The sequence below is a fragment of the Branchiostoma floridae genome, chromosome 11 (assembly GCF_000003815.2).
Source record: "Branchiostoma floridae strain S238N-H82 chromosome 11, Bfl_VNyyK, whole genome shotgun sequence".
Taxonomy (NCBI): domain Eukaryota; kingdom Metazoa; phylum Chordata; class Leptocardii; order Amphioxiformes; family Branchiostomatidae; genus Branchiostoma; species Branchiostoma floridae.
In genome coordinates this window covers 6727273-6751360 of record NC_049989.1, presented here as the reverse complement: position 1 = coordinate 6751360, position 24088 = coordinate 6727273, and the positions used below count along the sequence as shown (strand labels likewise).

The 24088-nt window shown below is 39.1% G+C and overlaps 5 protein-coding genes across 9 annotated transcripts in view; 4 read left to right on the top strand and 1 right to left on the bottom strand.

The window, feature by feature from the left end:
• LOC118425802 (S-adenosyl-L-methionine-dependent tRNA 4-demethylwyosine synthase TYW1-like) overlaps nucleotides 1-1492 on the top strand; it is an 8581-nt gene extending 7089 nt beyond the window's left edge. For both annotated transcript variants that reach the window (XM_035834894.1, XM_035834893.1), the window contains exons 15-16: nucleotides 163-330; nucleotides 791-1492. In XM_035834894.1, coding sequence (XP_035690787.1) covers nucleotides 163-330; nucleotides 791-1009 — 387 coding nt within the window. In that variant the 3' untranslated portion in view covers nucleotides 1010-1492. The remainder of the gene's footprint in view (nucleotides 1-162; nucleotides 331-790) is intronic.
• On the bottom strand, nucleotides 1384-4248 carry LOC118425810 (ribonuclease P/MRP protein subunit POP5-like). 2 transcript variants are annotated; one of them, XM_035834906.1, is made up of 5 exons: nucleotides 4068-4248; nucleotides 3225-3367; nucleotides 2643-2795; nucleotides 2340-2423; nucleotides 1384-2129 (listed from the first exon to the last, which is right to left on the bottom strand). In XM_035834906.1, exons 1-5 carry the CDS (start codon nucleotides 4085-4087, stop codon nucleotides 2044-2046), a joined length of 486 nt encoding a protein of 161 aa, XP_035690799.1. In that variant the 5' UTR covers nucleotides 4088-4248; the 3' UTR covers nucleotides 1384-2043. The 2 variants fall into 2 exon arrangements, with proteins under 2 accessions (XP_035690799.1, XP_035690800.1); XM_035834907.1 differs by lacking the exon at nucleotides 2643-2795.
• A 133-nt stretch (nucleotides 4249-4381) lies between these two features.
• On the top strand, nucleotides 4382-7417 carry LOC118425806 (ADP-ribosylation factor-like protein 6-interacting protein 4). 3 transcript variants are annotated; one of them, XM_035834898.1, is made up of 5 exons: nucleotides 4382-4475; nucleotides 4829-5613; nucleotides 6022-6127; nucleotides 6288-6357; nucleotides 6963-7417. In XM_035834898.1, exons 2-5 carry the CDS (start codon nucleotides 4944-4946, stop codon nucleotides 7017-7019), a joined length of 903 nt encoding a protein of 300 aa, XP_035690791.1. In that variant the 5' UTR covers nucleotides 4382-4475; nucleotides 4829-4943; the 3' UTR covers nucleotides 7020-7417. The 3 variants fall into 3 exon arrangements, with proteins under 3 accessions (XP_035690791.1, XP_035690793.1, XP_035690794.1); XM_035834900.1 differs by having other exon boundaries at nucleotides 4413-4528; XM_035834901.1 differs by lacking the exon at nucleotides 4382-4475 and adding an exon at nucleotides 4559-4580.
• Nucleotides 7418-8110: 693 nt separating this feature from the next.
• Nucleotides 8111-12150, top strand: LOC118425811 (coiled-coil-helix-coiled-coil-helix domain-containing protein 2-like). Its single transcript, XM_035834909.1, has 4 exons — nucleotides 8111-8298; nucleotides 10319-10430; nucleotides 10732-10972; nucleotides 11384-12150. The coding sequence occupies exons 1-4, from the start codon at nucleotides 8228-8230 to the stop codon at nucleotides 11392-11394; spliced, it is 435 nt and encodes a 144-aa protein (XP_035690802.1). The 5' UTR covers nucleotides 8111-8227; the 3' UTR covers nucleotides 11395-12150.
• A 918-nt stretch (nucleotides 12151-13068) lies between these two features.
• The window catches only part of LOC118425801 (ubiquitin carboxyl-terminal hydrolase 32-like), a gene marked incomplete in the record, with an annotated part of 28501 nt that continues 17481 nt past the window's right edge, over nucleotides 13069-24088 (top strand). The window contains 11 exon segments of the mRNA XM_035834892.1: nucleotides 13069-13265; nucleotides 13417-13544; nucleotides 16625-16730; nucleotides 19791-19912; nucleotides 20093-20255; nucleotides 20538-20669; nucleotides 20946-21053; nucleotides 21404-21519; nucleotides 22173-22205; nucleotides 23461-23538; nucleotides 23880-23963. Coding sequence (XP_035690785.1) covers nucleotides 13208-13265; nucleotides 13417-13544; nucleotides 16625-16730; nucleotides 19791-19912; nucleotides 20093-20255; nucleotides 20538-20669; nucleotides 20946-21053; nucleotides 21404-21519; nucleotides 22173-22205; nucleotides 23461-23538; nucleotides 23880-23963 — 1128 coding nt within the window.

Here is a 24088-nt window from a genome sequence, read left to right as displayed (position 1 = left end):
AGTAAATAAAAAAAAAAAGAAGTCCTGCAGTGATGCGGTCCATATGAATTACTTTGCTTTCTGCACCATCTGGATAATTGCACAAAATGTGCTGGCAAATGGGGAGTGCAATTAAACGGCTTCTACTGTGTTAAACATGATTATTCCGTTGTTTCTTTGCAGGGTGTCACGTATTGTGGAGAGTCCAAGGCCAGTAATCTGTCCATGGCAAACATCCCCTGGCATGAAGAGGTCGTCAACTTTGTCCAGCAGCTTGCAGATCAGCTGCCTGCATACGAGATCGCTGCTGAGCATGAACACTCCAACTGTGTGCTGTTGGCCAATACAAAGGTGATGCACTTCTGCTCCAAACTGCTAGAGGTCCTATTTGCACTACTTATTGGATGACACGGCTCTATATGCAAAACCAGGATCTAAAAACAATCAACAACATCCTACTGGCTGGTACCATTCCACACTGCAGCTAAGGTGTTGCTGCTGACAGATACAATGCAGTTACAAACATAAAGAAGTGTCGTACAATCATGCAGTCCCAAACATAACGTGTTGTCATACGCACAAGAATGATAGTTGTCATATATACAAATATTGCTGTTGTCTAGCAGTAATAAATAAGGAAGTTAACATTTTCCAACCTGATGAAATTAATCGCAGAGGTACTTAGTGATATATCAAAAAGGCAACAGTTCCATCTATACAGTTCACTTATAATTATATAGATGCATAAAAAACATATGCCTCTGTTAACACATGATGATTTACAAATATTACTCGTCTTCCTTGCCTTCAGTTTAAGAAGGGTAGTGAGTGGTGGACATGGATCGACTACCAAAAGTTCCACCAGCTGATAGCAGACTACACCGACAGTGGGGGGGACAAGATGTTCAGTGCTGAGGACTACATGGCCAAAACACCCAGCTGGGCTGTGTTTGGGAGCAGGGAACAAGGGTTCGATCCCCAGGAAACCAGATGGTACAGGAAGAACAGAAAGGACATTTCTGGGTGTTAGCCTGCAACTTTAACATCAGATATCACAGATTCCTTTGTAAAGTAAAACCTTTCAAGCCAACAAGGCTTAGAAATATACTTGAGAGGAGAAAGGGTATGATAATGGCAGAAATGTAAGTGAGGGAATTAAGGTACAACCTTTTACATGCAGTAAAAAAAAACATACCCAGAGAGTATGTTCGGGTGCAGCTCTGTTCAAGCTTGCTAGAATAGTGAAAAGGATCATTTCCATTTGAGGTGTTAAACTATTCTGATCGTTTTCATTGTATTTTTTATTTCATATAGGCAAGGAAAGGGTGATATTATTCCTAAAGTGTATGTTGTGCAGTAAGTATGGCACAAACTTGTGTCTGGTGAAAGTAGATATGTTATTTTTTTTTATTTCGCGGCTCGAGATGCAGTATGCTAAGATATACTATTCATTTCTGAAAAGAATGTTTATATAGATATGTACACATGTAATTGTGTAATGCTGGCAAGTTGAGAAAAAAAGGGCTTTATATTTGTACAAGAGCTAAATGACAATTGGATATGGTATACTTATGCTGTTTGTTTACATATCCATACAAGTTGATCCAACATATTGTTAAATGTACTAAATGACAAGTCATTTAGTTGTAAGGTTGACACGCTTGCTATGAAGGAAAGTTATGGAGACTATATCAAACTTAAGCAGTTGTAGTAGAAATGTTCTGTATACTTAGTACTCTAATTCTGACTTTGAGTACGAAACACAATCAAGAGTGCAAGTCACAAAACACAGTTGGAGTTTGTCAATATGAATGTTCAAAACATGTTATGTTTTGTTCTAGTACTGTAAAAATAAACTAATTCACAAGTATTATGTACAAACAACAATCATTTAATAGAGACTTTGAAATATGAAAATACTCATAAATGTTGCATTTGCAACTTTCATCATGATTTGATACAGGAAACGTGACATTATACAGTGATAATTGAATTTTGTTGTACAACAGAAAAAAAATATCCAGACATCCCACTTCACATGGCATGACATCTGTACCATGAAAGCTATGTGTCATTTTTCCCTTCAGTCCAGGGCTCTTCCTTCACGATGGTACTATCGAAAATGGACTTCCTCATTCTGGATTTTTCCTCTGTAAGAAAAATAGGTCACAAGTCAGATCACAAGTAGGTGTGAATACTTTTCATCAGCAGCAAGGACAAGGCCAATATGCCGATAGCAGAAATAAAAAAGTACATCTATACATAATATATAGAACTGACTACAGTTGTCCTGTATAATCATTTGTACATAAACTGGCAGCACAGATGCAAAATCTTCATGATTTATAAAATGAACCCACCTTCACTTGTGCACCTCAGCAGCAGGGTGGGTAGGACTTGTCTGTTGTGTTGTACCAGCCACTTCTGGCAGGCTTTTATACTTCCTGAAAAGAAGGTTGCACTTATCAGCATACTTTATGACTTCAAAAATGTAGAGCTACATCCAGTCTATGACAACCTACTAACCTTACTCATGACAGCCTATCACACTACAGGAGGAATGATACTAGTTATACCAAGTATAACAGTTGCCAGTTCTTTTACATGACAAAAAGCCCTAAATGGGTGGAAAAAAAGAATGACCACAAGAAGGCTCCTGGTACCTCCTACATGTAGTGTTCTCAGGAAACATGGAAACTGTCCTCCCTTGCCATCTGGCAGGTGTTTGATGAATGGAATGGCAGAGGCCAGTATCTTCAGGTTCTCCCTCCGACACCGTACCATCACCATCCGCGTGTACTCATTGATGTACTTCACTAGAAGTAGAAACAATATCTAAAGTGCCCATCTCTGTTTCATTAGCCCTGGGCCACACACAACAAAAGCACTACAGCAAGGGGCTAGTCCACTGGTAGTGGTGTGTGTTCAACTTCCATACTCTTTCCCGAATGCTGAGTGCTAAGCAGAGAAAGCAGCATGTACCATTTTTAAAGTCTTTGGTATGACTCGGCCAGGATCGAACTCACGACCTTCCGAAGGCGAACACTCTACCCACTAGGCCATTGCACCGGCTACGTCTACATATGTAACGTAACATATTTCATGATCTCCAAGCAGACGCATGCTCGTAAGATCATATGCTATGGAAAGGATGTATGTTACTGTTAGAAAATGATAATGCTCCTCCCTCTGTACAATCTGCTTGGAGACTGTAGTTCATATTAACTATTTCACATATCACTCACCTGACATTCCTGGGGTGAAGAGTCCTATACCGTATCCACCATGCAGCTGTTCTATTATGTCCCGTACTGCAGCATACACAACACGCTGGGTGACGTTGTACACCAACAGGTCATTGCCGAATACAAGCTCAGCCAAGACATACCTGCAAGTTTACAAGGGGAAATGGTGTACTGTAATTCCTGATTTTTTCAATGTACTTTTATGTTCACGGTTTTCACGGTGACGACTGTAACGTGAACTTTTCATTACCGATAACAAATAATTCGTCTTGGTGACGATACCAAATAATTCGTTCACCGTGAACATCTAGTTCCGAGAACAAGTTAAAATTTCTCAGACCGTGAGAGTTTGGTACCGAGAAGACAAAGTAAATTACAGTATTATGTAATCATAATCTTTTTGTCTCATTTAGCCAGTTTGCATATAGTAAATACGGCAGAACTTGAGTTGGTATTATGAACTGCAGGCTCTACTATTCATATAATGTTAGGTATTAAAAAGAAATATCTACACTGTTATCATCCATGTCAATGCCTACAGCATATAAAGTGAATTATCAAATATCATAAGTTTCCAAATTTTCCAACTGGTCTGTTCTACAAAATGTGAAGGGGGTGGAAGAGGTACAAATCAGGTTTTGTCCCTACCTTAATTTCAATCCTGCAATCCTGCATAACTTGATTACCTTGCCCTACCTCCAATCCAGGTGCTTAAAATCTACCCTATTCCCAATTATCCATCTTCTTCCATCCCCTCTTCCTTCATTTTTTGTAGTGCCCCCCTCCCCAAAATTAAAGTAACGTTAGTGTTTCCTAATAATTCATATAAAGAATGGATTTTACCTGTGTTTGAAGCGAACCATTCTCAAAGGCTACATCAAAAACAAACTTGTTCCAGCAGATTTAAGCTTCACATCAGGATAATTCCAAATTATAAACTGGAAACTTGGAAATTAAAAACGCCACCGCACGACGAGTCTTGCTTAGGGTCAGAGGTTACAAGAATTGCCAATTGTTTCAATGGTACAAAAAGTGAAAATATAAGTCTATCATACGTTTCTAGCTATCACCGTTGCTAAGTATAAATATTTGATATGATTTTTTATATTTGATTTGATATGAGATTAACATCTATACATCATTCATACTTGTTGAGAATTTAAGGGCTTTCAAAATCTGCATTTCCAACCTCCCCATGTCACTAGAGTGGAATAGTCTAAATGGCGAAAAGAAAGCGTGCCTGGTCACAAGGTTTGTAGGTTACGTTTGTAAGTTGCGGATCAGTGCATGTTATACAAGTTATGGTAAATTTCTGATTAGATAGATGACATTTTCAGTCACCATATTATTCTTGGAGTTAAGTAATATCATTTACGTAGAGCGAATGCCGACACAGTTAGGATATTTTCATTGATTATCAAAATGCATTGAAGAAGATAAAGTTAGATCTTCTTGATGTTGTTTTCATAGATCTTCTTGATGTTGCTCTCTTCCAACTTATTCTTATTTGATAACATACACTAGACTGTTCTGTAGAGGATCTGTTTTCGTAATCAAAATTTGTGTTAAACGGCAACAATTGTCAATTATATCACCTATTTCAGCTAAAACCCATGGAATGCTCGGACTCATGATCTGATGAACTGAATGAGTAGGATCACTAGGATGTGACATCACGCACAGAATTTTGGAAGGAAGACACGCACAGCATCAGATAAGATGCCTCGTTCAAGATCACCCATATCTCGATCGTCAAGTCCCAAGCAGGAACGGCATCGGTCAAGGCAAGAAAGGTCACGAGACAGGGATAGGTCTCACTCAGACTCAGTGAGGAACAGAAATGCACTTGAGTCTCCGAGAGCTAAAAAGGACTCGAGAGAAAGAACACGGGCAAGGACAACCTCCAGGGACAGTCAGAAAAGTAGAAGCATGTCTCAGTCATCCTCTGTACCCAAAGACTTGGGAAGGAAGAGGCGACTGAGCAGGTCTTCTTCAAGCAGTAGCAGTAGCTCTGAGTCCAGTGACTCAAGTTTTGAGAGAAGAAGAAAGAGGAAAAGATCAAAAAGGACAAAGAAGAGAAAAAACAGCAGTTCCTCATCTAGGTCTTCTTCTGAGACAAGAGGTCACAGCAAAGGGAAAGAGAAAAAGAAAACCAAAGACAATGAGAGTTCAAGTAGTGAAAGTTCTTCTGACAGTTCTCAAGAGAGGAAGAGAGCAAAAAAGAAACAGAAAAAGGAAAGAAAGAAGAAGAAAAAGGCTGAGAAGAAAAGGAAGAAAAAGGAGAAGAAACAAAGAAAAAAAGAAAAGAGGAGGTTATCAGAAATGGCAGAAAGTGGAGTGTTGCAGGGACCTACGTTGATGCCAGCTACAAGTACTAATGAAACTAAGGGTCTGTGCATTCTTCCTTTTGATCATCAAAACTCAAAAATGCAATACTTCCATGTCAGCAGTCATCAACATTAGCTTTCTTGCTTTATTAATGCTCAGTGTCGTAGGGGTGACAAGCCATTCTCAGAACTGTTGTTGTTATTGTTGTTATACCTATTATATAGCTTTGGCCTGAGAATAGTTTTAAATAATAGAGGCTCACTGTGAGTTTCCATTATTATCTTTCCCAGTGATTATGATCATTTAAGCACATAAAAATTCCAACTCTATGGTCATTTTTTGAATAGAAAATTAGTTTGATGTCACATTTCCTTTATAATGCATTGTAATTCATCAGATATATAAAACACAGCTGCTGCTGTCCCTTGTATGGTTTTCAGCGTACATTTTTGCTCATTGCTTACCCCAGATGACAGTGCTAAGGCTTCCTCCATGCGTCCGATGACAAAGGAAGAGTGGGAAAAACAACAGAGTGTAGTTCGGAGAGTGTTCGACCCTGATACTGGAAGGAACAGGTATAAATAACTGTGTTTACAAACAAGGAATGACTCACCACAATGATTCTTCTTGTGATATGGTTTATATGATTGATCAATATTTTGTCTGTCTAATCATTGTATCTGTAAATGTAGCATTCCATAATCCCTTCTTTTATTTTCATTGGTTCATTCTCAGACTGGTAAAAGGAGATGGGGAGATTATTGAAGAGATTGTGAGCAAGGAAAGACATAAACAGATTAACCAGGTGAGTCCATTCTGGGGCTGAAGTTTTCATTCAGATTATCTAAAGGTACACATTAGTCTTTGTTACTTTACTCTAACTTACTTTAAGGGGGTGATAATTTGAAATTAAATGCTGAACTATCAAACTTTCAATGCCCTCTGTCATCTTTTTCAGGATCAATGATGGGTCCAATTTGAAATTTGATTCACGTACAGCTTAGTGTTAGAAGAAAGTATACTGGTAGCATTGTACAATAATTAGTATCAACAGAAATAAGCTTCCAACCAGTGGATCCGCAGAATCATTTTTGGCTTGTCTCTCTGTCTTGTTGTGATTTCCAATTTGTACAATGCGGCATCTTCAGTGCTGCATATTTTGTGATATTTTTGCCTCTGGGAATACAAAATGTAGAAGGGTTGTGAAGCATTGTAGACAAGGGCTTGAAGTCTGAAATCTCTAATCACCAATTATTCATATTTAGTTAACATGCATTGTTGTCAAGTATGCCTTTGCTGTTGTGTGCTTAAGATTACCCACTTATTTGGCAAGGAATTATAGCATTGTTATTTGTATACTCATTAAGTTCCTTGTAAATTGACTTCTGTGATCTTTTTCTGTCCCCTCAGCAAGCCACACAAGGAGATGGACTCAGCTTCATGCGGGGTCTGGGCCTGAATAAATAAGTGTATTGAGTGTTATAAGTTATGATATAGTGGTCAGTATTAAGATGCTTTTACTGCTGTTGATAGTATGCACAGTGAAAGGAAGATGCAGATAATAAATACATGAGAGCTTCACATTGAAGGCCAGAAGATGATTATGAAGACTTCATACTGCATGAAATTTATATATATATAACTGTTGTACACTGAATGTACTAAGAAAACAAGAAGAGTGTTGTTGGCTAAGACTAATTTTTGGGTGTTTATTATATTAATAAACAACAAGCAGCATGTCAATGAATTCACAATTTTATATAAGAGTGATCAAGGGCATTCTATGTAATACAAAATGTACCCTCAAAATGACCTTGTGTTGGTATTAGGTTAATAAAGATTTTTTGCTGGTGTTGCAAACTTTTCTCTCTGCCTTTTTTTGCTTGGGTGCTTCTCAGTTGCATGGCAGTGTGAAAGGCTTTTGCTGGTTATATGATTGAGATTACCATATATGGTCAGTGAATTGTTAATGGCAAAATTTGTAAGGAAAAGTAAAGAGTAAAAGATCCAATTGCCCTTGACCAAGGACATCACTCAGATCCATGTGATGAAACATGCAGGCACAAACCAACATATTCTGTTACATGTTGATGATACATGTTCATAAGTGTCCTGATACCATTTGCGACAGGATTTCTAGAATGGTGTTTACGCAACGTTAATGCCTTTCCCAGGACCCTAGCAACATTCTCTTTGCATTACCCGCATCTCCCAAAAGTGCAGATCCTAAAACTGCATAGTCATCCTTGACTTCATCAAGCAGGTTGTATTCTAATACAGGGGATGCCTCTTGACTTCATAGCTTCATTAAGTTTAACATTAATTTGTTTTGGACACAGGCACATATCAAGTCCCCATAAATCAAGTTTCGTCCCAATCAGCATTGGCTCCTATGAAGAAAGTGGTTTCTCGAGTATGCAAAGCATTATTACATAGTGTTGTGTGGCTGTTTAATAATGCGCTTTTCAACTTTGCACTGTATGGAAAGTTGCGAAACATGGAAAAGATGCATTACGTATGCCCTATTTTAAGCCAATCAGGTATGAGTATGACGTCACGAACGACCCTATTTAACCCCTGGGAGCCGCCATATTGGATTCGTCAAAGCGTAGTGCACTCGTGCTCCGGTGTTTTGCGGACAATTTCGTAGATAATTCTCTCACTTTACAACTAAAATGCCTCGCCGTGGTGGTGGTTTCAGGGCCCGTACTAGCTCACCCCCTGCTCCAGCCAGAGCGCCACCAAGGTAAGCTAGATAAAGTTAGTTACGTCGTTTTACGTACGTACTCTACAGTCTCCTGACGAAGGTCAGTTTTTCCAGAAGCATCGTTGCGTCGTCTAAAATCGGGTCAGATGGTTTTCCCATAAAACACCGGGGTTTTATGCTCTTTTTGTATCCACATGTTCCCAAAGTGTCCACATAAGCTCTTAAGTAACGTGGCTGTTAAGTACTGTCAAATTTGTAGCAAAACTACGAAAGCTTCACCCTCCTTTTTCAGCACTGGAAACCAGTGCTGAAGATGGCTTCAGCACTGGAAACCGAGTGCTGAATGTTCGTCAGCACTGGAAAACCAGTGCTGACGCGCTCTCAGCACTGGAGACGCCGGCTTCAGCACTGGAAACCGAGTGCTGAATGTTCGTCAGCACTGGAAACCGAGTGCTGACGCTCTCAGCACTGGAAACTTGCAGATCGAAGAAAGCCTTCCCATGTTGATCTAGTTTGACAGTTGCTTGTTTTGCTGCACCATCGTCTGTAAGTGTGAGGATGTCGTCCAGACGACGTGTTGTGTTGACTGCACATTTCTTCGTCCAGGTCGAAAAACAAGCGTCCCCTTCTTCTCTAGAAACTGTCACAAGTTTCCCGTTGATCTTGTGCCTCCCTTTCACCAGGTTGGCGGGCACGGACGATGCTTTCGGGCCCGACACCCTCAATGAATCGACTCACGGCCTTTCCTTGCTTCAGCAACACGGTATCATCTCACCCCGGCCCTTTTCAGGGCCCCCCAAATCTTTCCCAAAAGGGCTATATCTATCACAAATTGACACAATAAAGTTGTTTGCAACCCCGTTTTAATGATATCCATTCCTTATACATTTCAATTATACAAAACAACACAAATTCAGGCTTTTTTGCATCTGTATCTATCTTACGTTATATCAAAACCGCCGTTCGGCGTAACACACCAGCTAAAACTGCATAAACTTGAAAAATCATCTTTATTAGTACTGTATATAGTACCGCTTTCAGTACTTTGTATCTATACTCTATACATACACCAAGTTACACATTAAATTGAATAGCACAACCAAAAGTTTAACTTTATTTCTAATCAGTATACGTCAAGTAACGTTACCGCTCTCAGCACTAGGATACTCCAGTGCTCGAAAGACTTCGGCACTGGTTTGAAGAACGTTCCAGTGCTGAAAAGACGTCAGCACTCGTTTTCCTGTGCTGAAGATTTCTCAGCACTGGTGTTCCAGTGCTGAAGTGCCCCTGAGCACTGGAAAATCGAGTGCGGAAGGCGAAGCTTTTGTATATCAGCACTCGGTTCCAGTGCTGACGGCGGTTTCAGCACTGGGTAACCAGTGCTGAGTGACCTTTGACCTGACCCGTCGCCGCCCGGGCCGCGAGTTCAGCACTGGAGCCGAGTGCTGACGAACATTCAGCACTGGAAAACGTCTTTTCAGCACTGGAAAACGAGTGCTGCCGTCTTTTCAGCACTGGAAAACGAGTGCTGAGGGAGCTTCAGCACTGGAGAAAGGCCGATCAGCACTGGAAAACGAGTGCTGAACATTCTTCAGCACTGGAAAACGAGTGCTGAGGCCGATTCGACCATTGTTTTCAGCACTCGGTTCCAGTGCGGAAGGTGAAGCTTTCGTAGACTTGCAAATTTGTATGTGGAAACGGGCATCTAACGTGATAAACTTTGAAATTAAATGACGAAATCACTACAGCATGGGGGTGGTGGGTGAAGGATCCTTTTGTTGTGATGATCATGTTACGTAAAAGCCACAACTTGTCTTGCGTTTTAATAACTAGGACAACAGAAAATGCCTAAAATTTACACTTATCCACCCTTTTAACACAAAAATGCTTTAAGTTTAAGAAGTGGAAAGATAATTTTTATGCTATTGAACTTTCAGACTTTTCCTACATGATTTCTTTCAACAGAAAATCTGGCATCTAGGTATATGATGATGTAACGATAGGTGATATGGCACACATATAGATCTACATGTATTTTTTTTATAACTGCCACACACAGGAGCAATGTACCAGCCCCAGCTCCCCCCTCCCAGCCCATGATGCAGCAGCCCGTGTCCCAGGGCCCAGGCCTGATGGGGCAGATGGCAGCTACTGCTGGAGGTGTAGCTATTGTAAGTTTACCTGTTGATTCTCTACTAACTTATTATTACTTAGGAAAGGTAGTGGATGCTATCCAATATGTCTGACCTTTTGCAAAATTTGGTTGAGTAACTGTTATCATCTGTATCTTTTGATGTCTAACAACGTATCAGCATCACTTGCATCATATAAATGGTAATTCTTAGTGTTTTATGCTATACAACTAAGTGGTTGTGTTTGTGTAACTAATAAGATGATATAAAAAAAGTAATAAGTTTCCCATGCAGCTTGTTTGCCAAATGAAAAGTCATTCTGATGATTCCTGTTTGCCAGGGGCATGTGGTTGGCCATGCTGTGACTGGAGCCTTCAGCGGTGGTGGCTCCTCCCAGTCCCAGCCTGATGTCACCTATCAGGAACAGCCTGCACAACAGCAACAACAACAGCCCAACCAACAACAACAGCAGCCCTGTGGATGGGAGATCCAACAGTTCCTGCAGTGTGCTCAGTCCCAGAGTGACATCTCGCTCTGTGAGGGTTTCAATGAGGCCATCCGGCAGTGTAAGGTGGCAAATGGTATGTAATAAGTCCTACTGATAGTTGTGTACTTAGAACCAATTTTTAAAATGTTTTGTTTTATTGTAATGGTTGATTGTTTATCTGTTGATTGTTTCATGTACTGGATCATAATCTGATTCTGCCATGTCAAAAAGCTGATATATTAAAAGGTTTAAAATCGTAGAACATAATGGGCATAGAATGCATAGTACTCAATGACTACTTATACGTTCCTGGAAAGGGACCGGCTGTTCGATATATAAACAACTGATCCTGGTCTCCTGTTTTTGATGAAATCATTCCTATACTCATATCTTATAGTTCGGACGTATGTGTTTTACTCAACGCCTATATTGATACTTTTTACAAATGTGTAATGGCAATTAGTAATGACCTCAATCCTGACCCTTATATTTCATGTCTCCACAGGTTTACAGTGACGAAACATGCTGAGGACTTTAATATGCTGCTGTTGGGTGGTGATTTCCGCTACAAAACTTTCTTCATCATCCAGATATGTTAAGCAACATAGACCTCAGAATGCTACTGTTTTATTCAAGTGAAATTGCCATGGATTGGAAGTAAAAATTATGTAAAATGAGGAAAGAAGGATGGGTATGAGTGTATAGAGTTGTAGCAACAGCAATACTAGAAAGTAGTCGACCATGTTTGTATTTTTAGTTTAACAAACTAATAAACTTATGAAAAACACAAGATGATGGAAAGACCGAGTTTCAATTTCCATATTATATGCATTGAAGACATCTTTTTCAGCATCAGAATGATACAGTCAGATCTTGCCCACAAACTTATCCACCCTTTTAACACAATTGCTTCTACTGGAATGTTGCTTGTACAGATAACATTATACAGAGAATTCTGTCGAGAATTTTGAAACCTGTATAGTATTCATGACAGAACAGAAGTATCATTGGTTGTTTTTGCTTCAGCTGTTTAGATTGAAACAATGTGTGAACAGTGAACATGAACTAGTGATAAAGGCTGTTGCTGTTGTTTAATAAATGAATCAAATACACCATATATCATGCTGGTCATTGCTGTTCCATTTTTTCTGTAAAAGACTTGTTATGTCTAGTCTCTGGTTTGTAACTGTGAAATACTTTGACTCAGATAGGAAGTAATGTTTTGTTTACTTGAAGTAAACCTACACTGTACCAAATAAAAGATAACCCAAGTGTGTGATCACATTATTTCTCACTGTGAGTGAACAATGACCTTGCCAAACAGTAATACAAAGGCCTGTACAGTTTTGGGAACTGGATTTTGTATACATTCTTCTGACACCAAGTGTCTGGAACAGTCACTTGTGCAAGTGATGTGGTAACCTAAAACAATGTACTATCATGTGTGTGTCTATGATAGATCATGACTTACATGAAAGATAAAATGTACATGAAGTACCTAATTTACGGATTAGTATGCATGTAACTCAGTTTAAACCACATTTTCATAAACTCAGATGCAGCTTGTAACCTTACCTGGTTTGGGACACTTTGTCTTATTTGACTAAATTTGGTTAGAATGGACACAGGGTAACCTTTATCCGTTGTATTTAACACCAGGGCATTTCGGGATATCAAGTTGACGGATGGAGGTCTCAAACTGCATTATGATGAAAAAAGATGCAATTTGAAACCACCTTCCATCAACTTCATATCCATAAATATCATATTTTTAGGTACAACGGATGTAGGTTACCCCGCGAATAAAGGTGAACTAGCGTTACATGTTTGCCTCAGCAATCACACTATCCACCCATTCTCCTAGGCGGAAAGAAACCTTAAGTCTTAGAACGGGCTCATACCTGGCTCACCTCTGCCTAAGGGAATGTAGCCACCCCTGACCCCACCCTTGGGTCTAAGAATCATTGGTCACTTAACATGAAATATATTGTTTCATCTGTCACAGGAATCTTACCTCCAATAAAATGTTTTGGGAAAAATTCTAACGTTTTCTACCTATATGGCTTTCAAGATAGCCACTCACCTTAACCGCTAGAGAAGCCTGTCGATCAGAAAATGTTCATAAATCTTTCGTCTCAGCATCTGCTTGGAGATTGCTGGGCACGAGATTTAGAATGCCTGGACACGAGAACAGCGTGACGTCACCCAGCACACGTGATCCAATATGGAGGAAGGTGGAGGGAGGTAGAATGTTGTCGTCGGCAACATCGCCAGGTGTACCACCTGTTTTAGTCACATTTTAGCCCAACTACGCCTTCAAACATCCAAGATGGGAGGGAGAGAATCTAAGCCGTCGTTTATCTCCTACGAGGAGGCCATCAAAAGAGGTAAGATCTCACATACATGTCACCGTGTTCGAAAAAATCTTGCGAACTGCTGCGACGCAAATTTCAGAGATGAAGGGGAAGTGGGGAAGTGATATAATTTTGATGACACTTCCCATTGCTACGTTGATAATTGCGTGTTTTGTATCTACAGTAACTAACGATGAGTTAGAGCGCCTGAAGGCCGCATTTAAGAGGTCGTCCAACTTGAACGGCCTGATGACCAAGCCTGTGTTTATGCGGGAAGTGCTGGGAGACTCCGTGCCAGGAAAGCTAGCCGAGGTAAGGCCCAGAGATCAGCCTAACCGTGAAATCGCACCAGACATCAAAGAGCCCATGAACGTGGGTCGGTCTCGTGATGGCCCTTTGGGTGCCACTTAAGGTTACAGACCACGCCAGCCGTTGATTACACCTAAAGGTGAATCAATCTGTAGACAATTTCGTCCCCTCCCCTCTTCAACATCTGCAAATATAAAATGCACATGTAGGTGTGACCTTACCATGGACATGAGGCCAATTAGAATTAATATTGTGTTTCCAGTTACAGCCTCTATAACGATAGAGTTTAAGTTCAGAGTGGGTTTAAGTTAGTCAAAGCACAAACACTACAGGCTTTCAAGAACGCCATTACCAACATGTAAGCTACCATTAGTGTGACGGGTACTCACCGCCTCCCAGCTGCAGGGAGGCGGTCAGGGATTAGCGCCCCTGCCCTTGAGGAGCTAGGCCATACACCCATACACCCACACCCATACAAACACAAAGCAAAGTTGTAGTTAAAAAGCGACCACCCAAAGCCATACGACCCTCTACCACGTCCAGAGCCTTCAACCACTTGAAGTTGGACGTTATACGAAGAAGAAGTTCAGACAGAGTAGAGTAGAGTAAAGATCATTTGACCAGGTAGGAAAATGTAGTTTCCAGTATTAATATCGCTCTTAATTCAATTGTCAACTTGATTAACGTGTGGTCAGCCTTCCTAAATGTAGCGGAACATATGCCAGCCTTCCTGAATTTAGCTGTAAAGGATAGTGGACCCCATGTTCCTTTGTACAAAATGTAGGTGTGGCATAACGGAGGGTACAACTAGCTATAGCTTGAAGGACAGTAGATTGCAGAGGGTAAAATTGATTGAGTGACTGTAACAATTATGTGATATGTATGAATCAAGCTTCAAAAACTCACTGACTGATCAAACAGCTATGTTCATGTACAATTCACACGTTTTAATATGACCTTTGATTAGTGATTTTGATCATCAGAACCTAGTCAAAGAAAAAATAGAAATCACTACGTTGATTATTTGATTATTTGAAAAGATCAAAACACTGTCAGATAGGCATGGTGTGATAAACAATGTTTTGAAACTGATAAATGATGGCTACTGGTAACTAAGTTTGCAATCAGAAGAGACTGGACTGACTGCTTTCATCTACGTATTTTATATCATGATGATTAAGTCAAGATTTGAAGGCTGTGATGTGGAAAGTCAATTTTGAACTTGCCTGTAGAAATCAGATGATGTTGTCTCTCATTTTTGCATTGATTTACCTGGTGTTCGTAACCATCTGTCTTATGTCAGTGGCAATTTGTACAATTTTTCAGAGTATTTTTATGTCGATAATCAGTTTAAACCAAATTAGATGTCTGGAGGAAAAGAAGCCAATCAGCATGAGGACTTAGTGCAGTTGTCATGGCAACCTGTACAGGTTATGACTGTCTGATTAGATTTTCTTGTCATCTGCCTTGGCTGGAAGCCTGAGTGATTACTGTTGTGCATGCAAATTGAACTGTATTTTTCAGGCTCAAAATGAATGTACATAATTTGTAGAATAGAAGTAAGATGTTGCAGGTAGGAATTAGAAATTTAAAATATTTGCAGGTAGTGAAAGTCCAGTGCTAGGTCTTATGGACTATCATTCCGTCAAATTATGATGAGGGATGATGACGTTTCAGGTTAATCAAACGGTACAAAAATTGGAACAAAATGTTACCACATGTGTACCTTTATCTATTTCTTAATAGGTGTGTGCACTACAGACATTGAGACTTGTTGGTCAATTGGTATGCCATTCCAACACTGGCAACAACACATTTCAATTATGTATTTTACAATCTCATATCATAAATCTAACTTAAAGCATTATCTGTAGGAAGGTTCACAGTCATGTACAGTTGAAGCCAAGTTACATTGTTCTAGATGTTTAGAATAGATAGATTTTAATTTTAAGTTTACTTGTAACTGTTGGTTGGTCAAAGCATGTATCATGATGGATTCTCTTGTCGGATGTCGACGGATGTACTTGTAAAGACTGTAGAGACCAGAGTGACTGTGACCTATCAAATTTACAGTGTTTTGGACCAGACAGCAATCAATGACGATTGAGAAGCCGCCATACCAACTGCACACTATTAAACACCAGGGCAGTTGTTAAGGAGATTTGGGTCAATACTTTGCTATTTACCTGTGCCGTCGCATGAAACTGACGTCATTCCCGGCTCACCCTGAGATCCGATGATTAGATTTATAATGCATTGTTTTATGCTGGTGCAACACTGCCTGCAAGTTAATGAGGTTAGCAGGGTGGCTTGTGTAGGCTGATTATCCTTGGTCATTTATTTATTTCACTATCTTTTAAAAATTTAGTCTTGTTGATTTGTACTTCTTCCCTATTGACAGGTTTATTATGTTTTGAAACATGTGACATGACCTGTCCCTGAATGTTTCAAATTTGAACAGTTAATATGTTTCACAATAAGTTGAATAACCTTTAAACGATGGTTACACTAAAGGTCACACATCTGGCAATCTATCATCGCAAGGACATAATCAACAAGGTAGATTGAACAAGCTGTCAATTAGATGTGAGTAACAAGGATAAACCAGTCTGTTGATGTTGAATGTGGATACTTCATATAATACCATAAGATAATTGCAATTGATAAACGTTTTTATAGCAATTTCCTACATCGAATGTGTCAAAGCTCTTACCATTTGGTAACTTAAGAGCTGTGATAATCACAATTAATGAGTTATTTCATAATGATATCACAAATATTAGTACTGAGTTATTAAATTGTCTGCTTAAACTTCTTTGGTGTATGGTACTAGTATATTCTGAAACATAGTTTTACAGCATGGTATAAAAGGCTGCAATGTTGTTTTAGGATCTCCATGTATGTACTATGTATATGTATGTTTGAATAAAACCATTGAATATAGAAATAAAAAACATACAAAAAGATTACTGATCATGGGAAAGTAACAGTGTGTTTTACCTTTCTATTTCAAATATCACATTTGATTACTAGTATACAGTTCCCACTTTTGTTTTGTTTCACCATATATTTCTTCCTTACAGCGTATCTATGACATATTTGGAGGGAACACTAAGGGCCTGAAGTTCCCGGATCTGGTATGTGGTCTGGTCCTGCTGACAAGGGGCAAGAGAGAGGAGAAAATAAAGTGTAAGTAATTATAATGTGATACTTTCTTATCCATATAGTAGCTTTGAGTAGGTAACGCATTTTAGTTCAGATAAGATTGTAGATAATTTCAAGTCAGAAAGGGTTAAGAATTTACATTTCAAATATGTAATTTAGGAGGCTTTAATCTCCTTGGTCTCTCTCAGCCTTGACCATGGTAAAATCTCAATCCTAAAAAAATCTAAACACAATATGTGTAGAAAAAGTCAACAAGTACTATTAAAGGCTGGGCGTGATCCTTTTCCCCCCATCAGCCAATGATTACACTGACTTATGACAGAAATATCCTACAAGCCTCTGTTGCTGCTGCTACGTCCAATAACATTATATCACAACAACGGCAGCGTGAACAGTGCTGATGCATACACTGCATTTCTAGATCCAGGCCTTATCCTTAGAATGGTCCTCAGAAAATCAATAAGAGTAGGAGTCTTGAAAATGGGTGGAGATGTGGTGATCACGCCTCATTTACTTCAAATGTATAATTCAGGAATGTCATCCTGGACCAGATGTCAATATTTCAGAAAGAAAGGTCTTCATTATTGCTTGAAGTCTTACAGCAAAAATGTAAAAGCAAGATTTTTTAAAAGAATTTCCATCAGTTGCAGAAAGGGATGTATGTGTTCTAGTTATAATATAATGTCCTGGAGAAATTGGACTGTAAATTTGAGAAAATGGCCTCGTCTTGTTTCACCTTAAAGTAGTGGTGGTCATAAAGAATGGTGATGGGCAAGCTATAAACCAAGATTAGTCATGTAACAATAATAAGCTGTCGGACAGCCAAAATTAAGCTTAAGACACCGCCACAGGATGTTTTCCTGCAGCATTTAAAAGGGAGCTATCGTCATATTTGATCCACGTGTGTTATATAATATTTGACCACAAAGATGTGACCCATTATTGGCAGGTGATATGTTATGCCCTGGATGCTGCTGTATCGCTTTGCAGCATACAAAATTTCTTGGTTGAGTTATAGTTTCCTCAGCTGCAGTACAAAATGTATAACCTTGAACCATGTTAGGAAGGGTTTATAGTGCAGTGGGCACACTCATAAAAGATGTTATGTCATGTTCACAAGAAATATTACTGCCAATTGCCCTAGTTTATTGTATGCTATGATATGCAAGGTGTTTGTTACACATTGCACCATTGCTGACCACATTGCACGACTATTTTTTTTTTCAAATGTTTATGTGTCTTCAAACAGATTACATGTACTTATGGCAAGGAATTTTATGGTTACTTTGTTTATGGTAGTAGACCTTTTGGTATTTTTGTTATTTTTGTATTTTAGAGCACATTTTTTTAGCTGTCATACAATTCTCTATACATGTACTTCTTGTCTCTACTATATGGTATGTACTTCTTGTCTCTACTTGGTTTGCCATGCATTGCTAAAACATGTCAAGAGAAGGAAAAATTGTAAAAAGCTGCTTCATCATGTGCTAAAGCATGATAAAAATGCAAACTTGGTGTAAATGGGCCCAACTGTTTGCTTGTTAATTTGCTGTTTTGTCCCGCCTGTGCATTTATGGGCCAGACATGGGTGCCCTTCATCTAATAACACAACAGATGTCGTAACTCATGATTTTCTCCAGGAATTAAGGAGGGGAATTCTGCCCTTGGGACTTGACCTTCGCTCCAATATTTACTGCCGCTTCCTTCCAATATCGATCGAGTTTCCTACATAGAAATTTACTTACGTAAAGCAACATACACTCTTTGACTGAGGAACCCTTACATGTAATTCATTGTTCGCGTTTATGAAACAATTCTTAGATAGATACCCCTTAGTGGTATGTTATCTTCAAACTCGAGTTCCCAGAAATTTCACTACAAATCTAAACATGAGGAAAGGTTTTTGTGAACATGGCATCAATCTAGAGATGGAAACACATCTTAGACAATAGTGTAAGGGCCATATTTGAGGATTCTAGTGTGTAATTCATCCATTTCAAGGCTGCATCCACTGGTTACATAATTGCTACTCAGACATATTGCAGCTTCTATTATTCAATTATGGGCGTGTCAACCACGGACAGTATGGTTTTCCTGGAATATATGTAATGCTTGAAATATTCTGTGATGCATGTTTATGAATGAAATTTGAATTTGACTAATTAGTCTGTGAATTACATGAGACTGTTCTGCAAATTTCAGTTGATTGTACGATATTGGGGAAAAAACCAAGTCACAAGTCTCAAATGGTTTTATGATGAGATTGCTATCTAGTTTCTGAGCATTGATATGAATATTGAAGATGGGATAATTAAGAAAGCACAACAACAGATGCTCCCCTTTTAAGTTATTCTGTTGATGTACACATTACCTTCGCATTCCTCAAGGGGTGTATGTAGCTTTAGCCTAAGCCAGGAAATTAAAGCTGCGTTAGATGTTACTATTTGCTGACCTAGGTAACTAAACAATCTATGATTCGTATGAAGATAGTCAAACCTAACATAATGTTAAAAGCAAATTACATAAAATGAGGTTAAAATCATCAAGGAATGTTAATTGTCCTTCATCCTTCAGAAAAGCAACAGATTTGTTGCTATTGTTTGTTGCTATTTCCCTTATGTGCTTAAGAAATAATCCTTGACATAAAAGGTCAGCTCTGACAAGAACATTGGGATCACATGTTTAAAAGACCCATTAGGCCACACCAATGTAATGTCTTGTTTCTCAATTTTTGCAGAGGAAGTTGTTAAAGGGGGAGAGCAAAATTAACATAAAATCAGGCATTCTCTATTATGTGGAAACTTTAGATGCATTGATGAATTCATGGAACAAAATTTCTAAATATTGTTTACTTTAAGAGCTTACTGTTCAAGACATTTCGATAAAAAAAAAACTTGAATAGCTTTAAGGGGCTTTTTTCAACTGCTGGTACCAGAATTTGACCATTTTGGGCTGTATATTTGCCCAGTATAATACATTTGATTTTTTTTTTCCAAAGTAGAAGAACATGAATCAAGGGAATCTCAGAATCAAGAAAATGAAGGTATGGTCTTAAAAAGAAAATCTCTATGTCTGTTTTTGCAGTCATCTTTGCTCTGTATGCCAACGATGCCCTGAGCCATGTTCAGCGCAGTGACATGGAGACCATGGTGCTGGCATGTGACAGTGGACATGTGCCACAAGTCATCAAGGACAGCTTTGCACAGGTGGGAAAACTTACAGGACATGTTTTTAATGATGGGCACTTAAGATTTTGACTTATTTTTATCATAGAAGTTACAGGTCATCCGATGTGTCTCAAACATTCTTTGAATAGCCATTGACAAAATTGTGGTCTCCTGTTCATTGATGTTTTTATGAACTGGATGATTTTCCTTAAATGACAGAATGAACGTTTGATGTACGACGAGTTCCGGTGCTGGTTGCTGGCGAATCCAGACGCCACGTCGGTGACAAGATGGCTGCTGAACAGCGGCGGGGTCTGTGTGACCCTCACAGACGACAGCGAGACCCCAACGTTCTATCAGACCCTGGCTGGAGTCACACATTGTAGGAAATCTAGTACTGCTATTGGTCATTGTATTAAGCTGTTCTATATAGGCTGCTTTTTTTGTATATTGGGAATAACATTGTTCCCAAACTATATTTATTCTTGTAAGATTTGTACTGGAATTTTTATATAGCCAAGAGTTCTTGAGCAAGATTTCTTTTTCTTTGTGTAAGATGTATAGGAAACAATCTAATAGGACATCTGAATGTGTTTTTTAGAAGGCAACTGTCACTTTTAAACATTTGTAGATTAAATATCTAACATGTGGTTTTGTTCTTCAGTGGAAGAGACAGATATAATAGAGCTGGAGAAGCGTTACTGGCAGCTGAAGAGCCAGTCCAAGACGGGGAGGTTTGATCTGGAGACGTTTACCATCCTCATGGTGCCTCCTGTGCCCAAGGAACTTTGTGAAGGTGACTCCAGAATTTCTTACACGTTCATGATACTATGAATAGGAGTGGTTTCTGCTGCTTTAGCTTGGTTGTATGATTATGTCTGGGACTATTCACTCATGAAAGGGAAACATGAGAGTAATGAAAATACAGTCAAACCTTTGTATAGAAGCCCTAAACCATGATGATAGACATTAACTCATGCAAAGTTCCTTATGAACTTCATACATGATCATCTGATGCCTTTCATCTTGCACATGTAGCGATTTCATTACCTTTTTTGGTCCCATCCTGCAGGTTTATTCAATGCCTTTGATGAAAACAGAGACAATCACATTGACTTCAAGGAGATCTGCTGTGGGCTGTCTGCCTGCTGCAGGGGACCACTAGCTGAGAGACAGAAATGTAGGTGGTGCACATCATTACCTAAAAATCAATCATTTTTAAAACTTTTAAAGGTTTTTGTCCACAAAGGTGACAGATGAATTCCTACATAAACTATGAAACATGAACATACATTTGGTAATAGGTTTAAGTGCAAGGTTGCCAACTGGTGTCTGTGAAATTTCAAAGATGTCATTCTAAATTCAAAGTGGTCTGTGTTTCAAATATGTTAATGAAGTGAAATAGCCAGAGCCCCTTATACCATAATCATTATTCAAAGCAGGTGAATTGTACAGAAAAGATAGCAATTAACAGTGGTGCAAACATCCTGTTATAATTCTAACTTGTCCCCCCTGTAATATCTGCTACAGTCTGCTTCAAAATTTTCGACACCAACCATGACGGGCTGCTGGACCGGGAGGAGCTTGCTGCCATGGCTTCCATGCTCATCATCATCCATGAGGAAAATGTTTTTGACATCCATACGGTAAACCCTCCTACCTTTTTACCAATTTCAAGTTGTTACCACATGGCTCTACTGCAGCTTGGGATATAGACAGGTACAGTACAGAAAACAGCTTGGTCACTTGACTGTATTTGTGACTAAGATATTGGTCCAGGTAAGGTACACACTCTACAAAATGACACAACTGCAGAATACAGAAAGGATATTAGTACATTGCTCCCTGGCCAACATTCAGTATTAGAACCTGGCAGTATTACCTTGTCAGTGTTAAAGACTGATGAAGATGTCATGGATCTATCCAACTCATATTGACCACAAGTAAGTATTATGTGGTATGGTGAAGTTATACACTTCAATATGTGTAATGCTAGACACATGAGAGGCAATGTGGGTGACTTGTGAGCTTTCTGGTCAACTTTCCTCTTTGCTTATTCTTTTGCCTTTCTGTGACATATTGCACTGTGTTGTGACAGTATTTTGGCTATGCATTGTGTTGTATAAGTGATGTCAGTAAAACATTTTAGTCACACAGTATGTCTGCATGCACACTTGTGGTTTGCTTTTCTTTGCTTGCTTTGTTTTTCTGCATTTTGTACTTTTTGCATTTCTGTATGAGGAGTTCTGGACGATGGATCTCAGTACTTTCCTCTCTTTCTCTTTCTTTCTTCTTGTAGAGATTTCAGTGGGAAAATGAAGTGCATGTGGCGGTTAGTATCCTCCCTCACTTGTCCTGCAGCCATACTGTATTTATCACCGAGCTGCTGCATAATCTAAGCTGGAACCCAGACTGTTACCAGTAACGCACACAGGCCAGCTCTTTGGCACCAGGTCCAACATGCCCCAAAGGAAATTTTGCCGTAGCCCCCCTGGAAAGCACTTAAGCATATAGGGCTGTTGATTAAATTCAGGCAGGCAAAGTGCTTGGTTGTGCGTACCCGGTAGTTGGCCTAGCAGGGATAGAAGCTTACAATACCAAGGAAACCCAGTTTAAAACCCGGGGAGAGATTATTGACCAGGTTATGCATAGTCAGACTATTACATGTTTATGAAATGTAATATTTTGTTAACCTCTATCTAGCCTTTCTTCTCATGCCACATCTAAACAATCATACAGGATTTGAATCCCAAAAAATTTATACTGAATTAGAAATATCCTCATTCTTTTTTGTTTTGAATGGTGAGCCTGTCCCAGATACCTTGCAACAGACATTTGTAGTGCAGAAGTAAAGTGTACAATTTATTTATACAATGTATCTTTAGGGGGGTCCCTTCAGCTAACTCAGTAACTGATTTCTAAGAGAGACCTTACAAAATCATAACATAGCAACAAAAATTAAAAGTGTTGTTAGATGCAGGGTATGCTTCTTGTTGGTGCTTTGTATTGTTTGTTGTTGACTAATAACACAGCTTACTTCCCTGAATGTGCCATTGCAATGAATAGGTGTGCAATTGTTCAATCTATTCCAAATGTTTTAATGTTTCACTTGTGATACACAATAATATTATTTATCTGTCAGTGAACATCTGAACCCATATGCTGTGAAAGCATAATATTCATATGATGTGTGATTAGTGCTTGACAAGTGACTGTCTGGTATACATGTAGTACATGTACTAGAATAAACCTGTGGAAAATATAGAAAAAATTTGATGATAAGTGTTTGTCTGCACATTATAAGACAGCCATTTGATACTATTTGAAAAATAGCAATGATAAAGAAGTGATTGGTATATGCATGTAAGCTGAGGGAGATAAAAATATCTCTTTCCCCCTGCAAGTGTAAGGAAGAGTAACAATTGGGAGGTTTTGAAACCATTACCATCTGCTCCCTAACATATTCTTGGAGGTACATTTGTACCAGTGGTAATTCAAATTTAGATCTGCTGCTTGCTGTTGAGTCTGTACATTGGGGAACTGCAGCCCTGTTTAAGACCAACCCAGATGTTTATGTGTGTGTGCAGGACCCTGACATGAGTAAGACCCACTGGAAGGCTGAAGACATTGTGAAAGACATCCTGAAGACACATGACACAGACCAGGTAAAGTTCTCATGGCATTAAGCAGACAAACAAAATCTAATAGCATTGGTGCATCAATGAAGAAAGCATGTGTAAGTGAATTTAGTTTGTTAATTGAATGAAAACAGTAAAAGTTGTGTTTCTACATCGAGAAACCTACTGTCTTACTTTACAATAGCCTTAGTTATGCCTTGGTCACATGCCCATATTGGGGCCTGGCCAGGCTGTTTGGGGGAAAAAAGATGAAAGGAGCTGGCACAAGTAGTAGTAGTGCATGTTGCAGGTCATCAGGTGAATGGTAGGGTTCCTATGCTTTGTACAGACAAATTGAACACTGCTGAACATTTTGTTCTGTCCACCAGGATGGCTGTATTACTCTGGAAGAGTATCAGATCTGGTCCATGGGACACAGGCTGCCCAACGATCTCCTCAAGCTCCTATTTCAGGTAAATGATGATCTAACACTGCTGTTTGTGTGTCTATCAAACACTCTCTATAGGGTGTAGGGTAATCGGTAGAGGGATCAGCATGTCTTATAAATGCATTTTAAATTTAAAGTTACTATTTGTGT